Here is a 22,628-nt window from a genome sequence, read left to right on the forward strand (position 1 = left end):
AAAGAGGTTTGAATAAAATCTGGAAGATCTAAGATGGAAGCTAGACAGTAAAAAGATAAGACTGTCAATTGATGTTTGCAGCTGACTGAGCAAACCAGAATCCGGACCATAGATATATAACTAAGATGATATAACCACATCAGGTCCCTCCGTTAGTTTAACTACTAACAGAACCCAAGGAAAAGAAGAGGACAGCGGAGGAAGTGCGGTGGCCAGACACGGAGTCTCTATGGTGAACTATGAAGTAGCTGTTACAGGAAAATAGCAGACTGTCTGAATGCAAACATGCACTCGGGAGGGGACCAATCCCACCTCCTACGGCCTAAGGGGCAGGTTTGGATCCAGTTGGAGTCCCCACAGACTCTCCTGAGGAGATTCTGAGCACAGACTGAGTGAGGGAAACTGTGGAGTACTGGGTGTGCAACCAAATCTCCAGCACTCCGCCACCTCCACCTACAGTACACGGTAGACCCACAGTCAGTGATGATGGCGACTGTGAGAACTCACTGTTTAGTAAATTCACCCCAAACTGTTAGAATTGCATCTATCAGTGTACTTGTATATCTCACCATTCTCATCTTTGAGAAATTGACCAGTCCATCTTCGGTATAATTTGGGGTACCCTCCTCTATAAATGCCAGATCAGTCAGGTACATCCCCAGGTAAGGAACACAGGGAGGGTCACAGCTGCAGGGTAAAAGGGAACACAAGGTAAAACAACAATCCTCATGTATAATGTAATAAAGGTAAATGAAGTCTGTTCACTCTGCAGTAGGATGACACACAGTATCGGTTACACTCTTGGCCATGGGAGGTTTTAGGAATATGAATGCCCCAGCAACAAAATAGCTCAACTCTGTGAACATCAGTATTAGGTGCAACTCTGTATCAGGCCTGAAGTATATACAATGTACACAACATATAATGCATAACAAGACTTATTATGATATAATTAAATAGTGTATACAATGTCAGTCCAGAATACAATTTCTACCAAGCATCAGATGACAGTATAGGAGTAATGTGTTGGCTACAATCATCACTGAGAATTACAGTGTACCCAATATCATTTCACTCACAGCTCTCCTATACTCAAACACTTATCTTCGTCCACATACTCATCTCCATCATTGGCCTCAAGCCTCTTATAGTATGTTGATTGAGTCCTCACTACTTATATTTAAGCTGTAATGTGTATTGAACTGTGGCACTTTTTATTTGTACTCTATTTTTGTTATTTATTCAATGTTATGCCAAGTTTTGTCTCCCTGTACTGTTCCTTTGTACGGCGCTGCGAAACACCTGTGGCGCCTTATAAATAAAATTATAATAATAATAATTACAAATCACTACTAAATGATGATAATATGTATGCGCTATATAAGAAACTGTTAATAAACAATACATAATAATCTGGTATACACAAGAGTTCTAGGAGAACTGCAGTGCTGGGAATGGTAATGATTATAATGTACACTGTTTATGAAAATGAAAAAAAAATGTGGTTCTGTAATGATTTTTGTTTATGTGGCCAGCCAATCTTTATATAAAATATTTATTATTTCTCCTGTTTCTGTGCATGTAAAGATGGTAGGGACTGCAAAGGAGCCAATGTTTGTTCCTTACGATAGGAAGAGCTGGGTGGATTGGCATGCTCTTTGCTGAATGTGGGTTACACGCAGTAATCCATCTGATTCTGTGCCCAAGTGCAGAACAGAATTTTGTTTAACAGATGCGATATGATAACAATGTTCAAGAGGTGGGAGCTGATGATTAATAAGAGCAAGATGTAACTAATGAGAGCTAAGTGTACCCATGCATTTCATACTGCCCACATATTGAAAATGGTACTTAACTTTGCAATATGGGAGGATTAAAATGGGAGTTCTATTAAAGATGGGATGTTGGCAATAACAACCAATCAGATTATGGGGGTATTCAATCTCCAATTTCCGACGGGGGAAATAGCGTCAGGTGCCTATTCAATGCTGTCTTTCCCACCAGCATTGAACAGGCATCTCTGCAGAATGGACCTGACTTTAAAAGCTGTCTGGCCCATTTTGACGAGAACGGCCACGGATTGTCAAGCTCACGGCCTTATCTCGACGATCTACGGTTGTTTCTCGTGGACATGCCCCCTTTTCGGTGCTGGGCAGGTGGGACATTGAATCCCGCCTTCTGATTTGCGGTCGAGCAGAACGAAAAGGGCCAGGGTCACGGCTGTAAAGATGGAACGAGTCGTGACCCGGGATTCAATACCCCTCTATATCTATTATCTTTTAGAAATGCTAAATAAATAAGTAGAATCTGATTGGTTACTATGGGCATTGGTATCGACCCGTGGGAGTGTGCATTTTAAATTATATAGTGCATACACACAAGAAGATATGCACAAAAATATTCTTAATGATATCGTTATTGTGCATATCGTTAAAAAAATGTGTGTAGTATGTACGCAGCTTTACTGTGATGTTTTTTTTCTGCATTACATTGTATGTTAGATACAAATTTAGTGGTTGGCTGAAGCCATTTATTGTCAAACAACTGTGTTTACTCTTTTTAAATCATAAACTACCCAAATGACCCTGATCAAAAGTTTACATACCCCAGTTCTTAATACCGTGTATTGCCCCTTTAACATCAAAAGACTTCAAGCTGTCATTGTGGTAGTTGTGGATGAGGCTCTTTATTTTCTCAATTGGTAAAGCTGCCCTTTCTTCTTGGCAAAAAGCCTCCAGTTCCTGTAAATTCTTGGGCTGTCTTGCATGAACTGCATGTTTAAGATCTCCCCAGAGTGGCTCAATGATATTGAGGTCAGGAGACTGAGATGGCCACTCCAGAACCTTCACTTTATTCTGCTGTAGCCAATGACAGGTCGACTTGTCCTTGTGTTTTGGATGATTGTCATGTTGGAAAGTCCAAGTACGTCCCATGCGCAGCTTCCGGGCTGATGAGTGCAAATTATCCTCCAGTATTTTCTGATAACATGCGGCATTCATCTTGCCATCAATTTTGGCCAAGTTTCCAGTGCCTTTGTAGCTCACACATCCTGAAAACATCAGCGATCCACCTCCGTGTTTCACAATAGGAATAGTGTAACTTTCATCATAGGCCTTGTTGACTCCTCTCCAAATCTAACGTTTATGGGGTTGTGGTCTCATCACTCCAAATGACTTTGTTCCAGAAGTTTTGAGGCTTGTCTCTGTGCTGTTTGTTTCTGTGCTGTTTGGAGTATTCAGTGGGATGCTTTGTGGCATTTGAGTAGTAATGACTTTCTTCTGGCAACTCAACCATGCAGTCCATTTTTCTTCAAATGCCTCCTTATTGTGCATCTTGAAACAACCACACCACTTATTTTTAGAGAGTCCTGTATTTCAACTGAAGTTATTTGTGGATTTTTCTTTGCGTCCCGAACAATTTTCCTGGCAGTTGTGGCTGAAATTTTTGTTGGTCTACCTGACCGTGATTTGGTTTCCACAGAATCCCCAATTTTCCACTTCTTAATTAGAGTTTGAACACTGCTGATTGGCATTCTCAATTGCTTGGGTATCTTTTTATATCCCTTTCCTGTTCTTTACAGTTCAATTACCTTTTCCCGCAGATCCTTTGACAATTCTTTTGCTTTCCCCATGACTCAGAATCCAGACACGTCAGTGCAGCACTGGATGAAAGATGCAAGGGTCTTTCAGGAAACCAGAAATTCACTGACCTTTTATGAACACACATTGATTACAAGCAAACAGATCACAGGTGATGATGGTTACCTTTAATAGCCATTTAAACCCATTTGTGTCAACTTGTGTGCATGTTATAAGGTCAAAATATCCAGGGTATGTAAACTTTTGATCAGGGTCATTTGGGTCGTTTCTGTTGTCATTACAATTTAAAAAGAGTAAACACAACTGTTTGACAATAAATGGCTTCACCTAACCACTAACCATGAGTGAAAGAAAAGTTTTTGAGTTATCATTCATATTCTCTGACAAATGGCCAGAAAATCACACATTCTGCTAGGGTATGTAAACTTATGAGCACAACTGTACCTTTATATCTCTGATCTAGCTATTTGAGCAAATATACCTTACTAAAGTGAAAACTTACTTCTTCAAGGCCTCTCTCAAGTTCTTAAATCGCCCTTCTGAAGACACTAACTTCTGAAGACGGTCAATAAGGGTCTTTGTCTATGAAGGTATATCAAAATGAGTGTTATGTACTTTACAGTTATGGAAAAAAAGGATTTAGAGATCAGTAAAGGGCAAAACTGCAAGTATATAAATGCATACTGTATACACATATCTTATTATGTTACCGTTCAGGCACTGAAAAAGGGCAGTTTAGTACCTGTTTGGACACTTTGATCCAGGTCCTCTTGAGTCGAAAGATTGCACTGCGATTCAGTGACGATGTAATCTCCAGAACAGCGTTGTAGTTGTGTAGACAGCGACAGATATCAGCCACTGCCACCCACTTCTCAATTGTACATCCGCGCATCCCTGGCTCCTCGCTCCGCAGGATCTCCGTGGCAATCAGGTTACTCATCTGGCACATCCCCATACACAGAAGTGTTAGAATATTAATACCTTATCGTGCTGTTTCTTACAGTCCATCTCCTGTGTTCTCAGTACATTTTCCTAGAAATGGCACTCCTGCCATGTGTACAGACTGAGAAAGTATGATCAAGGTGCACCACCACCACCAGTCCCAGCAACCCTGTATAATCCTGTCCCATGAACACAACCCTGTATAATCCTGTCCCGCGAACAGTGACTGCACATAACATGTTAGATCTGTGCACTTGTTTAAGTACTATTATCTATAAAGATTGTTCTATGCAAAGTGGAACATTTTAAAGCAACCGCTCATAAGGTCATGTGACCTTCTACCAGTGAAAGCAAACATTAACTATTAGATTACTGCCAATGGTATAAACATAACAGCCCCAGCCCCACAGTGACTCACGTGGTTGAAGTGTGTGCTTGTGCCCATGATATAGGGTGTTCTTTCATTCTTGTCTGTTTTCATCCAACCTTGACCAAAAAATTCCCTGTAGGGGAAGGAAAAGTAAATGACAATCTGCCAAAGCTGGATACATTAAGCTGGACAACCCCAACAATGGAGGCTAACCTACAAATAACTTATTTGGGATAATACAATAAGAAACGAGCTTGTTAGTGAAAAGAGAGAAGGGTGGTGATGATGTCAGGTGTTCATGACTGGGATCATCAAGTGATGGGGGATAATAGGGTCAGTAAAATATATAAAGAAAATGGCATACAATTAAATCTATACTGAAATTCCCCATTGTGTTTAACAGAACATGTTAGATTAATTTCTGCAATCAAATTAATATTAGAGTCCAAAATTGTGGCGCAAACTAACTGTAGCCATAACTAACTCACTCATATGGGATCTTCTTGAAGATCAGATGATCTAATAACGTCAGTTGTTCTGCGATCTCCAGAGCAGAGAGAGAATCAAATGGGTCCACTGGAGTGCTCAACACCTGCAAAGCACAAGCACCCCTACATATAATATACACACATTATGGGTGATCAGTTATTCATAAATGTCATCTGTCATCTAAATCAGGCATGTCCAAACTTTGGGCCTCCAGCTGTTGTGAAAATACACCTCCCAGCATGCCTTGCCATAGTTTTAGCATTCCCTAATAGCAAAACTGTGGCAAGGCATGATGGGACTTGTAGTTTCACAACAGCTGGAGGGCCATAGTTTGGACAGTGCCTGATCTAAATGAAACAAATACAAAAATAAATTCCCCCCCAAAATCACTTCCCTCTAGCAAATCTTTCACTTCACTTGCTGCTATAAAAGTGCCTGATTCAGAGTAGCATGCATCTGGGGTCGCAATGCGTGTTCTCATAGGAGAGTTACGGATCCATATACATAGATCTGGCAACAGGAATAGCTTGGCATGTAGGACTGGGAACCAGATATTTTGTTTGGCAACTGTTTGTTGTGGATTTATTGACTGTCTACCTAGACATTGTCTGGGAGCTAATCCACCCGAGGCTGCAACTCCCAATGTAAGATATTGTCTTCTACAAAGTCTGAATTTACACATTAGCATTCTGAAGAAAATTGGTGAAGATTCAACTTTTATGACCCATTGCGTGTGTTTCGGTGAATCCCAGTGATGGCACTGGTAAAGTAGAGAAAAGAGGTCCTAAGTGACCCAAAAAACATAGGGAATGGTCATTTTTGTTGTTAGTACCTAAAGCGTTGTAGCTTGTAAACAAATCATTGTGATTTTATTCAAATTCGATATTTAGATATTCTAACATCTGCCTAAACATGTTCACAGTATTTCTGTACATTTATATGGACACTGGAATTTGAATGACGTCTGTCATCACAATAAAGTCTACAAAATATATATTTATTTTTTATAATATCCATTTAAATGGACCAGGGGTCATAAAGGATTGGCCCAAAAATGTCACAAGAGATTTCCTTTAAGGAACAATATTATGTAAATACATAGGGCAGTATTCAATGCTGGGGGAGAGCTGTGACAACTCACAGGGTCAGTATTCAACTGAGCGAGGGGGAAATGGCGCATGCGGACATTTAAACAGCAAGACTCGCAGCTAAATGCAGCGGGTTCCCTGCCTCCCTGTTTGGGGGAATCCTCGCCGTCCTGTGACAGCGAGGATTCCCCTGGAACGTTGAATAAGGTGAGCGGCCAGCACGGGGTTAAATGGGGAGGATCGCTTGTTTTTGGCGATCCCTGACATTTAACCCCCTCACCGGCTGCATTGAATACACCCCATAACCTAAGCACCTGGAATAAACACTTACAAAACCCTTATCTGCTGCACAGTACAACAAAAAATGATGCCTCATTCTGGGGTAGATTTATCATTGTTGGTATTTCGTTCGTTATTTACGCAGGTTCACTTCACCACTTTATCGTGGTGAAGTGTACCTGACTTTCTCCTGAATTTACCATTGTCGGTGCGCACGTTATGGGAGTGCGTTATCCCCGACTTGCGGGGATACGCTTCCTCCCATAACGAATGTTGAGATCCTAGCCGGCGGCGTCTTCTGCGCATGCGCCGGATACCTTGGTCTCGCGTTGTGTACCCAGCGTATGCGCAGTTTCCCGCTTGCTGGTCTCTGGCGTCTTCAAATTCAAATCAAACTGCACATGCGCCGGGTAATGTTTGCTGGGGATGCTGTGTACCCGGCGCATGCGCAGTTTGAATTTGCAGATGCCGGAGACCAGCAAGCGGCGAAGAAGAAAGCAGGAGAGACCCGCAGCGCCAGATAATTCTGGCGATATGCACATACGAAAAACAGAGGAGCGTGCGGCCATCCAGCAACTTACTAAATAAGGTATATTAGGCAGGCGTCCAGTTAGATAACGTATATAACGTTATCCCTCCTTCCCCATAGCGCCACCGTTACAGCACCCGCACAGCGGGTTTGATAGATGAGGGGAAGCGCTATCCCCTGCTTTAGCGCACGGGGATAGTGCATATGCCCCATAGCGCTGTTTGATAAATCTACCCCCCTATTCCTTGTTATTAATAGTCCCTGTTATATCACATGACATGTCACATGGGATTATTACCAGCTTCTCTGGTGTATGTACAGAGACTTCAATCTCTCTATCACAATAAACTGTTCTAATGTTTAAACTTCAAGGCTTACCATGTGTTCAATCTCTTCCAGAGTGACCTGACTATCTCCTGGGTCCTCCTGTGTCAGTGTGCTGGCAACAGAAACAAACCCGGTTAGTAAATTTACACACACAGTGGCCCTTATTCTGGTTGACCCCGCACACCAAGTTCCACGCACATCTGCGAATGGATGTTTAGCATAAGCATCCATTCGCAGCCTTGGGTGCAGTGGAAAAATCATTCGATGGTCAACGACTATCAAATGATTTCTCCAGCGCTCGCAGAGGTAAGGCACCTCTCTGGTGTCTTACCTCTGTGAGAGCCCTGTGCAGGAAGTGGGTGGGCAGCTGACATCCGCTGACGTCAGCTGCCCACACCTGGCACCCACTTCACTGGGCCATTTGCATGGGAACGCCCAGCGGTTTCATGGGAACGCCCATGAAACGCTGGGCGTTCCCAAGGGTGCAGCCCGTCACCTCCGCCCCACGCCCCCCATCCACACTGCTAGGTGGGAATGGGACAGCAACTAGCAGTTCGCCGTGCCTGCTTGCACCAAGCATCTGCACATGCCCAGATGCTCGGCATCAAGGCAATGAGAACAGGGGCCAGTATTTCTACAGAGCTATGTCAGGTTACAGGTATGCTTATTGGGGTGTTATATATTTTTATTTTCCATATAAGCACAGAAAACAACACAAAACGTAAACATGGCAGCCATTTTGTAGTTGTATATGTAAATATAGATTCTGTCACTATTGCCGGTCTCTCGAGTCATGCTGCTCACACATCTTCAAAGCAAAATGCATGAATACAGTAAGGAAAAGAAAAACATACAACTAAAAAATGTAATAAATTGCACATATAATAAAAAGAACACAAAACAGAAGGAGAAGGTTATAAAACAATAAATAGAGGCATTGTATGAAAGAGGACACATCAGCACAATACACAACACATCCAAGTCGCTACAGTCAGTGTAGTCAGCCAGTGCGGCCACCATCCCGCAGCAGGACCCTTAAGAGTCATTATTGGGGTGTTATTTAATAACAATGGGGCTAATTCAGAGCCCCAATGAGAGAGAGAGAGAGCTATCACCTCTGCTTCCTAGTAGCAGTGTTAGCTACTCCTACCAATCTGACAAAATCCTGGGTAAAAAATCCTTGATCTGACCTGGGATTTTATTGGAAAAGGGTATCAGTGATCTAATCATTTCGGTGATGTTAAAAGCATTAAATGTGAGAATTTAAGGATATTGTACAGCTGCATGAATGGAATGGGCTATGCCTGAGAAAACCGGTCATATACTGTGAACATCTCACCGAATAATATTGGCCGCAGCCTTCCTTTCCTGCGCTAGCAGCTCAGGGTTGTGGATAACCTCCTCCAGAAAGCTAATGACTTTGTTCTTCAGCGGTAGGTTTGTCTCAAAATCCTGTCAAAATAGAATATATTAAACTATCACAGAAAAAGTAATTACAACCATGTTTGTCCAGTTGCTATAACATACCACGTTGAGTACTAAAGCAACTGGATTTTAGTTTTTTGTTAATTATTATACATATGTATCGACATACATCTATTCTCCATGCGTTACAAGTTGCGTTATTCATAACACTTGTGAATCTGTAGAGTCGGGTGCTATTTATGCAACTTTTCCATTAAAGAGCGTCTTATTTGCAAAAGGATTGAATATGACGCACAAGACTAGCGGCTTTTGTTGATTAAAATGATACATGGCATGTGTGACATGTGTGACTGCTGCCGTATCTGCATAAAACAAAGGAGCACTGCATTGTTTTTCCTGGAAAACAGTGTAATGTAGCATTTCGTATGCAGATACAGCGGCAGTCACGCATTTAATAAAGACATGCCACATATTTTAATCGTAAGACGCTGCTAGTGCATCAAATATGTGCCGTTTTGTAAATAAGACATTATTTAACAAAAAAGAATCACAAATAAACAACCCTGGTGCTACAGAGTCCTGTCACCTGCTTTACGGGAAAGGAGTCTAGATGTATATGCACAAATCTGTAGGATTAATTGAACAATTTTGCCTACAGTCCTCATTCATCCAGCCTCAATATGCAATGCTTTGCGAAATGCCTGGTGTATGTGAGTAGACAGGTCCCATACAGCCCTTCTTAAGTTGGGCATCTTCTTTTTGCTGAAAAAGCATTGAAATATTATGCAAGAGGAGACTGTGCTGGTTAATTTGATATATGACACCTGTATATTGTGTGTTAACTGAGTTGTATATGGAGCAGAATAGAACTGGTGCAGTACGGATGGTGTAATGGTTAGCATTACTGCCTCATGGCGCTGAGGTCATGGGTTCAATACCCACCATGGACCTAACTGTGCGGAGTTTGTATATTCTCCCTGTACTTGCATGGGTTTCCTCCGGGTCATCCAGTTTCCTCCCAACAAAATTAATCCTGTGTGCGTGTACATGTGGTAGAGAATATAGATTGTAAGCTCCTCTGGGGCAGGGACTGATGTGAATGTTCAAATATTATCTGTAAAGCGCTGCGGAATATGTGTGCGCTATATAAGAAACTATAAGAAACTGTTAATAATAAACTAGTATTGGAAAAATGCTGCAGCTGCTACTTTGTATACAGATTAAGAGACTCAGCTGCACAAAAGTGTCATATATCAAAATAAACTTGCATTGTATTGTGATTAGGACACATTGTGGCAAAAAGTCCCCCAACGCCAACGCTATTACATTCTCATGTGACCTGGCATGCCAAAAGGGGGTATTTGGCGTGACTGCAGCAAAGAGGTATGAGGACACATCTGTAAATGCTATAACTGGCAGAGCCAGAGCACCACTCAAGCTCAAACAGTGCAATATATTTAATTAAGATTTACAACACTAAACTATTGAGCACAACACAACAAATGCATCTCAAGTATAAAAGTAAATTTCCCCTCAATGCTTAATGTTCAGAGCGTACCTGAGCATGTTTGGACACCCAGTGTCTCAGGACATTGAGCACACGGTTTGTGGCTGCTCTTCTGATTACAAATTCCTTGTCTCCATTCCTTTGATCTGAAGGAAAACCTGCAGCCCACAAAATATACAAAAACCCCCAGAAATGCAATTGTTTAGGTATTTGTTTAGGTATTTGAATCAAGGTGCCTACACACTAGATGATAAAAGTTACTGATATGCAAAATAACTATATCATTAAGGATATCATCGTACAACAAAACATGCACTCGCGAGTCAGTAACAATGTCATTCATTGTCCTGCATGTACGGACTACAGAGGACATAGTTTGCAGTCACTTCCCCATCTGCCCCCCTCTTCATTAGTGCTGGCATCGGCAAGTGTGTAGTACAAAGACTCCTAATTGTCCTTTACTTCCTGGGTTCACCTCAAAAACAGAGAAGAATGGAATTCATGGTGCAGATTGTACCAACAAAGATATAACTGTGCAATAGAAGAGATGAGCTTAGCTTTCCTACCCTAAGCTCAAGGGAGATTTGAAATTATCAAGGATATTTCTCCTGGGACATCAAATACTTATCCTAGTAGGAAGCGCTGGTTCTATTGTTTTATATTGATTATCTGTTTATGGTAGGAGGTTACTTCAACCCTATTTTTTTCTATGTACATGGCAAAATCGGGTGTGGTACAGGGGTCTGACAGTCGGGATCACGACTGGCCCAACTCAGACAGCATGGTGAGCACAACTAAGCCACTTCCGGGCACGGGTAAATGCCTGTCGGGATCCCGACTGTCGGGACCCCATCCGGAACCCAGCAAAATCAACCTGTTTTTTCAGAGTAAATGATTGCTACTTTAAAAGAATGGGAAAACGCTCCCAAAATCTCTCACTTTCTGATTCTCCCACCCTATTACATTTAGTCCTGGGAGTTTTTTAACACTAGAAGAGCTATTGAATGCATTGCTTATTTTTTGTAGTAGCTCATCTAGTCATTCAGGTATTCATAATTTTACTTGTAAAACCTTAATTATCCTTTTCCTTTCAAAAATCATTTAGTAATGCTTATTCTAAGGGGGTATTCAATCTCCCACCCTATTACATTTAGCCCTGGGTGTTTTTTAACACTAGAAGAGCTATTGAATGCATTGCTTATTTTTTGTAGTAGCTCATCTAGTCATTCAGGTATTCATAATTTTACTTGTAAAACTTTTATTATCCTTTTCCTTTCAAAAATCATTTAGTAATGCTTATTCTAAGGGGGTATTCAATCTCCCACCGCTATTTCTGACAGGGGAAATAGCGGCGGGACCCTATTCAATCCTGTCTTCCCCAACAGCATTGAACAGGGATCTCAGCAGAACGGGTCCGACTCCACAAGCAGAATTGTGGAGCTCCTGGCCACATCTTGACGATTTACTGCCGTATCTCACTCTCAAGCCCCCTTTTCAGCGCTCGGCAGGTGGGGCATTGAATACCGCCTGCTGAGCTGATGTCGAGCCAGCCGAGAATGACAGTCGTGACACCAGATTGAATATCCCCCTAAATCTGTACTCTCACTAGATATATTTCAGGCTTTGTGCATTCCCCATTATTCTGCATACATCTATGTACCCACCTGCTGTGGCCAAAGACATACGTCGGTAAGTCTCCTTGGTTGGAGTACCCTCATTAGCTCCAGCGGTTGCTATGGCAAAGGCAGAGGCTGCTGATAGGTTGCTCCGGGTACTGTCATGCTCCCGACAGGAAGTCATCACAATTCCATTATTATATGAAAAGAGTGTAAAATCTGTACAAGAAACGTTGACATATTGAGTACACCTATCACCTACATACATTGGAGGCTGCAATTATTTAAGCAGTATCAATGTCCACAAGGGCACAGCCTATCACAGCCTATCAATACAAGGAACAAGTGACATTTAGTCAAAACGAAGATATCTTAAACGTCAGTGGTATAACTGATTATTTGTGAACAATTGGCTCATTCCAAGTGACATCAATTCTTCCTACAAGATGGCTGTCTCCTCTGAGTGTATTAAGAGCATATTTTAAAAGGCTTGTGCCTCAAGAACGGTGGTTCTCAACATCGGCCCTCAAGTACCCCCAACCGTGCATGTTTTCCAGGTCTCCATCATTAGCGGGTATGAATGACTACCAGTGGATAGTCGTATCAATATGTCTCTACAGGCTTTGGCCTATGGTAAAACCATGCTGTACTTGATGGACTCATGGAAACTATTTTGTTTCAGTATGCATTAAAGATCATTTATTTACCTGCAGAGTTCCGGCCACGTTGAGAAATTGGGGTGGTCGGAGATCGGGTGGGGGATGTGTCAGTCTCGGCCTCATCGCTTTGTGTCTGCTCGTTATCCGATTCTGCTCGGCAGGATACCTCAGAGTCTGCAGAAGAAAATAAATGATAAATCAGCATTGGAGACTCATTGTAATTTCCACCACCAATGTGACTACTGCCCCTTCTGCAGTCTCTGCTCCCGCTTTCCTTTATTGCAGCTTTCTCTCCTACCCTTACTTTGCCTTGGTGTTACTGGCTCCTCGTCTCTCTCTGCGGGTGGCTCCTCTCCCTCGCCCACCTTGCTTGGAAAGCTTCCAGACACATAAAGTTTATTGATGTCCAAGCTGGTCTTGCTGTATGGGGGAGGAGCAGGGCAGGCACTTGTGTATCCATTGGGAGAACATCCTAGGGCAGCCAGGTCCAGTGCTTTTCCACCGGTGATAATGGGAATATTGAGAGATAATTTGCGTCTACGGCTAGGTGATGACGACTTGGTGATAGAAAGGGGTGGTGGAGATGAGAACTTGCGTGTAGCTCTAGGAGATTTGGGTGGCTCACCATAGAGGAGCTTATTATTCTGATTACTTGCAAACAGTAGCTCTAAAGACCTGAGGAGGTGACAGTGAATAGGTGTTATCAAGCCAAAATGCTAATAACCTGATCTCACTAATGCATGCAAGTAAAGATAAGCAAACCTGCTACTAAATAGAATAGTCTGGGTGGAGTTTACGAAACAATATCAATCTTGTAAAATTGTTTATCCTCCCCATTTGTTACTTAGTAGGTGCAAGTAGATAACGTGGACAACACCATGGTACATACTGGATTCTAACTCAGACCAATTGTCGTCCAGGTTAGAAAGGCATAAATTTATATCACGGTATTTTATCCTGATATAACCAAAAATAAAAATAAAGCTGTACAGAGGCAGCAACATCTTAATAACCCAAAAATATAAATGCAGTAAATAAAACCAATATTATATTTATTTATTGTGGATATACAGACCTGTCCTCATACATCTTAATAACCCAAAAATATAAATGCAGTAAATAAAACCAATATTATATTTATTTATTGTGGATATACAGACCTGTCCTCATACATCTTTGGCACGCCAGGTTGTGTGAAACTCTTCTAGCGTTGGGTGTTTATAATGCATATTTTTTTGCTGAAAATGTGTCTTAGCCACAATGCAATGCAACTAGGACGCACAAGGAGACTGTAAGGAGACTGTAATACTAAGATATATGACATTTGTATATCTGGGTGACTAAGGCCCTCATTCAGCAGAGATTGTACATGCTAAGCTGCTCGCAGTTCTTGGCCTAGCAACGGCCAGAAAATGGGGGGGGGGGGGGGGAGGTGGCCCAGTCTTCCCGAACGCAGGCCACCTTTTCCCCATCCCTCTCAGTAAACGCCTCTGCCTCGTCCCTCCCAACGTTCCAATTTCTGAGATGCGATCGCAGGACCCATTCCGCACATGTGCTGAACTCTTCTTATAGGTATAGTCTATAAAATCTGTAAACAAAGTGCTACAATGTAGCAGCAGCAGTTCTGTTCTGCAGTCTTTGTCACACTCAATACACAAGTGTCACATATCAAGTTAATCAGTACAGCCTCCTTGTGTGGCGTAGATGCACTGCGTTGCAACACATCTTTGTCAAAAAAAAGGTGCCCGGTGTTAGTAAAGTTGCACAAGAACTGGCGGTGTACTCACCATAGGCATCTTACGCTGCATGGTGTATTGAGGCTAGATGTATGAGGATGCATGATTCTGAGTCACATCCAAAGTGGTTTTATTTGCTACAGCTGGCAGATTTACTACCTTAAGCTGCCCATATATCTACAGATTGATTGTCAGATCAGGCTGGTTGAAACAAAAACCTGGTAATATCTGAATGAGAGTTTGGCAATTTTCCAGCATTTCAAAGCAAATGGTCACCTGTCATTTGCTCTTATCCATTACCAGGATTTTTATTCCAACCAGCCAGATCTGGCAATAAATCTGTAGATGTATGGCCAGCTTAATGCTAACACGAGTTTCTTTGGGGGCCAGGCATCTGCAAGTGAATATCCGTGCCTGATTCTATGCAAGAGATCTACCAGTAACAGGATTCCCTTCCCCATATGCATAGCTCAGAATTGCACAGAGCCTTAGAACCATGCCCATGATACTTCCATATATAAGTCAGAATGATTTCATATGACTGCACTCTCACCACCCCGGTGCAACACTGAAATGCTGAAATTCATGAAAAGACATCCAACCAGAATATGAGGGACATACACAAAGCTATGTAAATTTGCATCTGTGCATGTGCCGTATGCTAAAACTCGCCATTTGCATCAAATCAGCGCCATAACATGTATATACACATGCTTACTTTCAACAGACCTTTACATGATACCTCCAGCAGTCCACATACTTAGAGAACCCGTCTCACCTCTTGCTTTGACCTAATTTCTTACTACTGGTAAAATTATTATATAGTATATTATTATATTAGTAAATAACGCTGAACTCCAAAGGAGCCTTACAATGGTTTCTTAACTACATCTCCATGTGTGTAGCACTCACAAAAGATTTCCACGGCTCTATAAACAGTGCACATTGCCAACAACCAGTGACCTGATGCACCGAATCACTGGTCAACAACTCCAATGTCAATGGATAATGCTAAATACATAGGCAAAAAATAACAAATGAGCAATACAATATATGTCTATTATCACCAATAATGTTCAGACAACAAATACAGATACGGCTTAGTGTGTCATAGTGATCTGTAATGTGTGTGAAAGGACGAAAGTCCAACATAAAGATCCCCACCTGGCTGGGATAGCGCTGACCGGTTTCCTGTAGATAGCTATGAGCTTGTCCAGCACAATCTCCGCCGTGGTGAAGACCCGGTAAGAGTGCAAGAATGTGTTTAGGAAGTCAATGCTCAGGAAGCGCAGATCGGTGAGACGTTCCAGTAAGCGTTCAACACTTGCGTAGCGAATCTGCAGAACCTTGCAGGAGTTCATGGTCTTACTGAATCGAATGTCAATGTCGTCGCAGTACAGACTGCTGTCCGACCTATATGAACACATTTGCGTTAGAGAAGATTGTGCATGTAACGTGAGCAGGAATAAGAAGAAAAACATAAAGTAACTAAAAACTAAGCGGAATAGCGAATGCCTCTACCTGATCGGCAGGCAGAGGGTCCTGGGAAGGCACAGTTTATGGTCTACAAAATCCTTCCCTTGTATACATTCATGCAGCCAAATGTGCAAGGGCTCAGATGCCCAATTTTGGCACCCGTACATGGCGTAATTTTAATTGGTACATCCTTTTACTCCACCAACAACGACACAATCAACACTTGCACCAACCCTATGGCCAGAGGCAGAACTCTGGGAGGCAATGGATTCATCTGCCGCCGGGCTCCTGCTCTCAAGGGGGCACCTCTCCACCACTGCCAGTTTAAATCCATTAATTGAAAGCCAATCAAAATTATATATTTCATAACAGACTATATATATTTTGAATAACGTTGCGTGTGTGTAGGGGGGGGGGGGGGGGCGCACCAATATTCATCTTGCATCCGGGCAACTGGGACGAACTTACGCCACTGCCTATGGCAGTGGAAGTAAGTAAGTGAGACAGATGAGGCGTCACTCCGGGGTTTACGTGAATCAAGTTTAATGTGAGGCGGTCTCACACTTGATTCACGTAAGCCCCGGAGTGACGCCTCATCTGTCTCACTTATATTTGGTGGAGTCGATCTACCTTGGAAGGCACATCTCCCTGAGTGCGAGGAGTGCCGGACACTACTTTGATTTATATATATATATATATATATATATATATATATATAAAAGAATTTCTCCGGTAACCCATCCCATAGCCGTAGCCATCCTTTGTGTTCACAGTGATTTGACACCTGGGGGTATATTTACTAAAGGTCGATTTTGATCTATTTCAGACTGGTAAAATCAATGTTAATACATACATATACTAACATTTAAAAATGTAAACAAAAAATCATTTGTAAGTAAATGTGTGTTTTAGCCCTGGAAGCCCAACATTGATTTAAGATCTATTTGAATCCACATGAAATCAATAAAATCTATTAACAAATATAGTAAATATAATAATAATAATAAAATCGACCTTTAGTAAATATACCTCCAAGAGTTTATTATAGTGAGCGCACTCCAGGGGAACTTGTACAATAAGGTAAAGATAAAGGTGCCTCGTGCTCTACTACCATATATACATATGTTATTTGCCAACTCACTTGATCATCTGGGGAACAGTGACCTTGGAGTTCTCTTCAAACGCGTTCATCATCAGCCCATTGCAGCGGATGTTATCCACACACTGAAGGGCAGATTCAGAGTCAGGTGTGGGCGCAGAGAAAGGACATACAGAAGAAAACACGATGGAAGGAAAAGATGGGGCACACAAAGAGAGGCCAACAAGGTCACAAAGACAAAGTGCTTATTTGTTAAATTTGGTTGTTCAAATTGAATGTTGAAAGGAGATATTTTGAGATATTGTAGTGGTTTGGTAAATAAACCCTACAATAACTAAGTGAATAGAAGCGGATTGTACACAATAAAAACTGTCAGCTATAACTCAGGCCATATACAAACAGTTCAAACATTTGCAGCTTCCGTTGGTTTTATATAAATTCTACAAGGTACAAGGTCAGAACTGACTACACAATGGGACACCCTGCAATAACCTCAACACTACAAATGTGAGCCACAAACAACACCATTGGTTCTTAGCTCAATAGAGTGGGCAGTACAGATGGTGTAATGATTAGCATTACTGCCTCACAGCGCTGAAGTCACGGGTATGATTCCCACCATGGCCCTAACTGTGCAGAGTTTGTATATTCTCCTCGTACTTGCGTGGATTTCCTCTGGGTACTCCGTTTTCCTCCCACATTCCAAAAATATATATTGGAAGGTTAATTAGCTCCCTACTAAATAAACCCTAGATTGAATGTGTGTGCGGGTATATGTCGTAGGGAATATAGATTGTAAGCTCCACTGGGGCAGGGACTGATGTGAATGTTCAACTACTGTATTCTCTGTAAAGGGCTATACACCATGTCCTAATTTGTTACAGAAAAGTAACACCCTATCCTCATTGTTACAGGGAAGTCACAGCCTGTACACTCATGGCTTAATGCAAATGTGTACACAAATACAATGGCAAATGCCAATTTTCTAGGCTATGAAGCTACAAAATGTTAGCAAGTGAAGTTGCGCCCAAAAGGTGACGATGGGGGACGGCGACGAGGCAGCGGGGACCTAGGGGGAGCTCCGGCTGAAGGGGATGCGTGTGCGTCTCGTGCGCGCGCATCCCCTTCCGGTGCATGACGAATCCATCCTGACATGCTATAGGACAGGGGTAGCCAACTCCAGTCCTCGAGAGCTACCCTTACAGTTAATGTTTTCCAGGTCTCCTCACAGAATCAAGTGAAGTATTTAGCTCCACCTGTGGATCATTTATAATGTGTCAGTCAGTACTGAGTACACCTGTGCCCCAGCTAGGTTATCTAGAAAACGTGAACTGTTGGTAGCTCTCGAGGATTGGAGTTGGCTACCACTGCTATCTATAGGAAGTAACAAGTAAGTATTAAAATACATTGTTTCCCTCAGCTCAGCTTTTTTACTTACTCAGTATTAACCCCTCCCTCGTGCACCTGAGTGGTATTACTGAACTAATTGAGCATCTACCACTATATGTATGTCTATAGGAAGTAACACCCTGTCCTGATATGTTATAGGAAGAAATACCCTGAACTTTCTGTCTTGACATGTTATAGGAAGTTTCACCCTGTCCTGACATACTGTAGGATGTAACACCCTGTCCTAATATGTTCTGACAAGGTGCAGGAAGTAACACTAAGTACACCCTATCCTCACCTGTTACAGAAGTAACAGCCTCTCCTGAGGTTATAGGAAGTAATAACCTGCACACCCTGTCCTAATATGTTATAGGAAGTAACACCCTGTCCTAATATGTTATAGGAAGAAACACTGTGTCCTGATATGTTATAGGAAGTAATACCATGCACACCCTGTCCTAATATGTTATAGGAAGTAACACCCTGTCCTGATATGTTATAGGAAGTAACACCCTGCACACCCTGTCCTAATATGTTATAGGAAGTAACACCCTGTCCTGATATGTTATAGGAAGTAATACCCTGCACACCCTGTCCTAATATGTTATAGGAAGTAACACCCTGTCCTGATATGTTATAGGAAGTAACACCCTGCACACCGTCCTAATATGTTATAGGAAGTAACACCCTGTCCTGATATGTTATAGGAAGTAATACCCTGCACACCCTGTCCTAATATGTTATAGGAAGTAACACCCTGTCCTGATATGTTATAGGAAGTAATACCCTGCACACCCTGTCCTAATATGTTATAGGAAGTAACACCCTGTCCTGATATGTTATAGGAAGTAACACCCTGCACACCCTGTCCTTACATGCTACAGGATTGTAACACCCTGTACACTCTGCCCTGACATGTTACAGTTACACAACTAAGATGAATTATTTATAATAAAGAGCTTATTCTAAATAGCGCAACAAGAATTGTGCAGAACACTTACACTTACAGAACCAAGAATTAACAGAAGACAGAGATTACCGCTATGCATGCTGGATAATATAAATCAGAACTGAACAGAGAAGGGTAAACAGAAATTAGAGTAAAGGTTCTCAAACTAAGATACACAGAAGATGTCACAATGTTCAGGGAATGAGAAACGTATTCTACGTATAATAGGCAATAATAATGGTAGCAATAGTAATATGGCAGAGATGATACCATGAAGATGCAATGATGTCAAGGGTTTTATGGTTGCAAGGTGATGACAAGGTGATGACACAGTGGTGACCTGGCTGATGTCACTGGTCCATGCTGCTTTCTCCTGCCTGGAGGATGCCAGTAATATGACAACAAACGGTGCAGAATCCTTGGGTTCCACTGAGATCTTGAAGTCCAAGTGATCCCCATCCTGTGTGGGAGGCCTGTCTGCAACAGGAGACAGCATACAAGAAGTGAACAAGCAGCAGTCTGTGTGTAATGTAACCGAGCACAGCAAAATATGGTAACAAAGGTGCTAACTTGGGGGCTATCACAGTGAAATAGTAAATACAAGGTATCTGAGTGTTTATACTAAGTATACTGACTGTCATCATCATCTTGATCTTCTAGTAAAGTGCAGTCCATCAATGATACGACCCCATTCTGGAAGTGAAGCAGAGAATTGCACTGATCAGACATTTCAGTTTCAGTTCTATGGGGCCTATTTATTAAGGATCACATTTACAATGCAATGTGGGCGGAATATTATCGCTCAGGATCGCTTTGTAATATGCGATCCTGACTGGCGGCAGTGCGGTCTGTAGCCCATAGGCTAAAACGGGCTACCGCCATCTTAGAATGGCGGTAGCCCAGGGACCGCGCAATGCTGCCCGTTGTTGATACATCGGGCAGCTTTGCATCTCCCATAGAAACATATGGGGGATGCGGTCAGTGGAGGTGCAGGAGGGATCGCAGCAGGGATCAGAGAACCTGACATAAAAGACCTACTTTATTCAGAAAACAATGGGCATAACTCATGTTTATATGCATTGTCCTACCAAGCTTGCTACTCAACGCAAGAGAAACTGCCAGCCAGAAAAGAGGACAGACACCCACTGGAGCCATAACAAACTGATTTGCAACTGCAAACACATAGGCAGCTCATACGCAATGATGAGGAGCAACAACTGTTATAGGGTAGCCTTATAGATACAGCAGCAGTGACACAGGAGCCATGTTTTTGTACATACATGATTGCAGCTGATGGAAGATACACATCCCAAAAATGGTCATGACACTGCTGACTGCAACTCCCCTTTACTATTACCAAATGGACCCTTCCTCTTTTTTTTTAAACACTTTTTATTGGTTGGAACACAGCCAAAGTGAGCATAATACGATACAGAGACAAAAATCGGTCTAGGAAATATAAGCATTAAATCAATCTGCTTTACAATAATGGCGTGATCCAGAAAGAAGGTATTTTTCATATATGTATGAAGAGAAGGAAAAAAAGAGAAAGTAGAGAGAGAGAGAGAGAGAGGTGGGAAGACCTCGCAAGGGCAAGGTGGCAGGTCGCCCTGTTGAGGGGTGGATATATATATAGTTTAATATAACATATAAACATAAAAAAGAAAGGGGGGGTAGGGGGGGGGGGGGGGACAGGGAGGCCTCCGTTATCAAGAGTCAAACGGGGAGGGGGAATTCTGAGAGGCTAGCCATAGGGACCACACCTTATGAAAGGATTTGAGGGAGTGGCGAATGATCGCTGTCATATATTCCATTTTGTAGGTGTACCACACTCGAGAGAGTACTGCTTGCAATGGGGCAGGGAAGGGTTTTTTCCAATCAGCCGCTATTTGGCAGGTCATGGCTGAAGAGATGTGTCGATGTAATTTATGCTGGTGGTGTGTTAGCATGGGTGGTTTTAATGGGAGAAGGAAGTATTTTGGTTCTAAGGGGACAGTAACTCCCATCATGGCTGAGATTAAGGTTGCTACTTCCCTCCAGATACTGGCGACCTTTGGGCACGTCCACCAAATATGAAGGAAACTACCCTCTGTGGAACAGCCCCTCCAGCACCTATCTGATGTGTCAGGAAACATCTTGTGCAATTTGGTTGGGACATAGTACCAACGATAAAGGAGCTTGTATACATTTTCTTTGATTCTAACACAGATGGAGCTGGAAGATGCGTAGTCACGTATTTCCTCCCAATCTTCATCGTCCAGGGAGAGACCTAAGTCTCTTTCCCAAGCTAATTCATGTGGGGCTCGGGAGGAAATCGGACTGGTGTCTAGGAGGGAGTAAATTGTGGAGATTAGGCCCCTGGATGATGTTCGTTTCCAACAGATGTATTCAAAAGATGTGAGGGGTCTAGATGTGAGGGTGGGAGTAATTTTAGCATGGAAGTGCCTTATCTGTAGGAAACGAAAAAAATCCATGTTTGGAATTGCCGTGCCCCCCTGGACCTCAGAAAACTGAGGAAAGTTTGTATCAACTGCGATATCGTTCAAATAATAAATATTATCCTTTAGCCAACTAGAGAGGGAGGAGCGGCCCATACCAGGGGGAAAATCCGGGTTGTGAAACAGCGGAATTAGTGGGGAGAGAGAAGGGGCTAGCTTATAATTCTTATTAACCCTGTCCCAAACGGATAGGGCGTGAGAGACTACCGGGTGGGATGTAGTCGTACGCGGGCGTTTGGGTTTAGGTAGCCATATCAAGGAAGACGGAGTCGAAAGCCCTGAATCGTTTGCCTCAATAGTCACCCACACCTTTTGCGCCCCCCAGGGGTTACACCATTGGACGATCTGGGACAACCTGGAGGCATAAAAGTATCTTCGGAAATCCGGGATCCCCAGACCGCCCTGACTAGAGGGACGTTGGAGTAATTTTAGCCGTATTCGAGGGCGCTTTTTGTCCCATACAAACTGAGTAGTTTGGTGTTGCAACGATTTAAAAACATAGAGGGGAATGTTTATTGGCAGGGTCTGAAATAAATAAAGGAGGCGTGGGAGGACAGTCATCTTAACAGAGTTGATTCTGCCATGGACCCTTCCTCTTAATCAATTTGCGATTAAATCCTCCCTGTGAGCAGCATCGCAGAGGTACCTCGG

The 22,628-nt window shown here is 42.5% G+C and overlaps 1 protein-coding gene across 1 annotated transcript in view; it reads right to left on the reverse strand.

The window, feature by feature from the left end:
- Positions 1–22,628, reverse strand: part of RASGRF1 (Ras protein specific guanine nucleotide releasing factor 1) — a 64,352-nt gene that overhangs the window by 3,729 nt on the left and 37,995 nt on the right. The window contains exons 11-25 of the mRNA XM_083184461.1: positions 20,115–20,172; positions 19,820–19,956; positions 17,184–17,266; positions 15,731–15,979; positions 13,135–13,505; positions 12,879–13,004; positions 12,220–12,390; positions 10,607–10,713; positions 8,963–9,075; positions 7,675–7,735; positions 5,400–5,503; positions 4,960–5,044; positions 4,342–4,539; positions 4,102–4,181; positions 570–687 (exon numbers count right to left, since the gene is read on the reverse strand). Of these exons, the coding sequence (XP_083040587.1) occupies positions 570–687; positions 4,102–4,181; positions 4,342–4,539; positions 4,960–5,044; positions 5,400–5,503; positions 7,675–7,735; positions 8,963–9,075; positions 10,607–10,713; positions 12,220–12,390; positions 12,879–13,004; positions 13,135–13,505; positions 15,731–15,979; positions 17,184–17,266; positions 19,820–19,956; positions 20,115–20,172 (2,061 nt within the window). The remainder of the gene's footprint in view (positions 1–569; positions 688–4,101; positions 4,182–4,341; positions 4,540–4,959; positions 5,045–5,399; positions 5,504–7,674; positions 7,736–8,962; positions 9,076–10,606; positions 10,714–12,219; positions 12,391–12,878; positions 13,005–13,134; positions 13,506–15,730; positions 15,980–17,183; positions 17,267–19,819; positions 19,957–20,114; positions 20,173–22,628) is intronic.

This window comes from Crinia signifera, chromosome 4, assembly GCF_055691185.1.
Source record: "Crinia signifera chromosome 4, ASM5569118v1, whole genome shotgun sequence".
Classification (NCBI taxonomy): domain Eukaryota; kingdom Metazoa; phylum Chordata; class Amphibia; order Anura; family Myobatrachidae; genus Crinia; species Crinia signifera.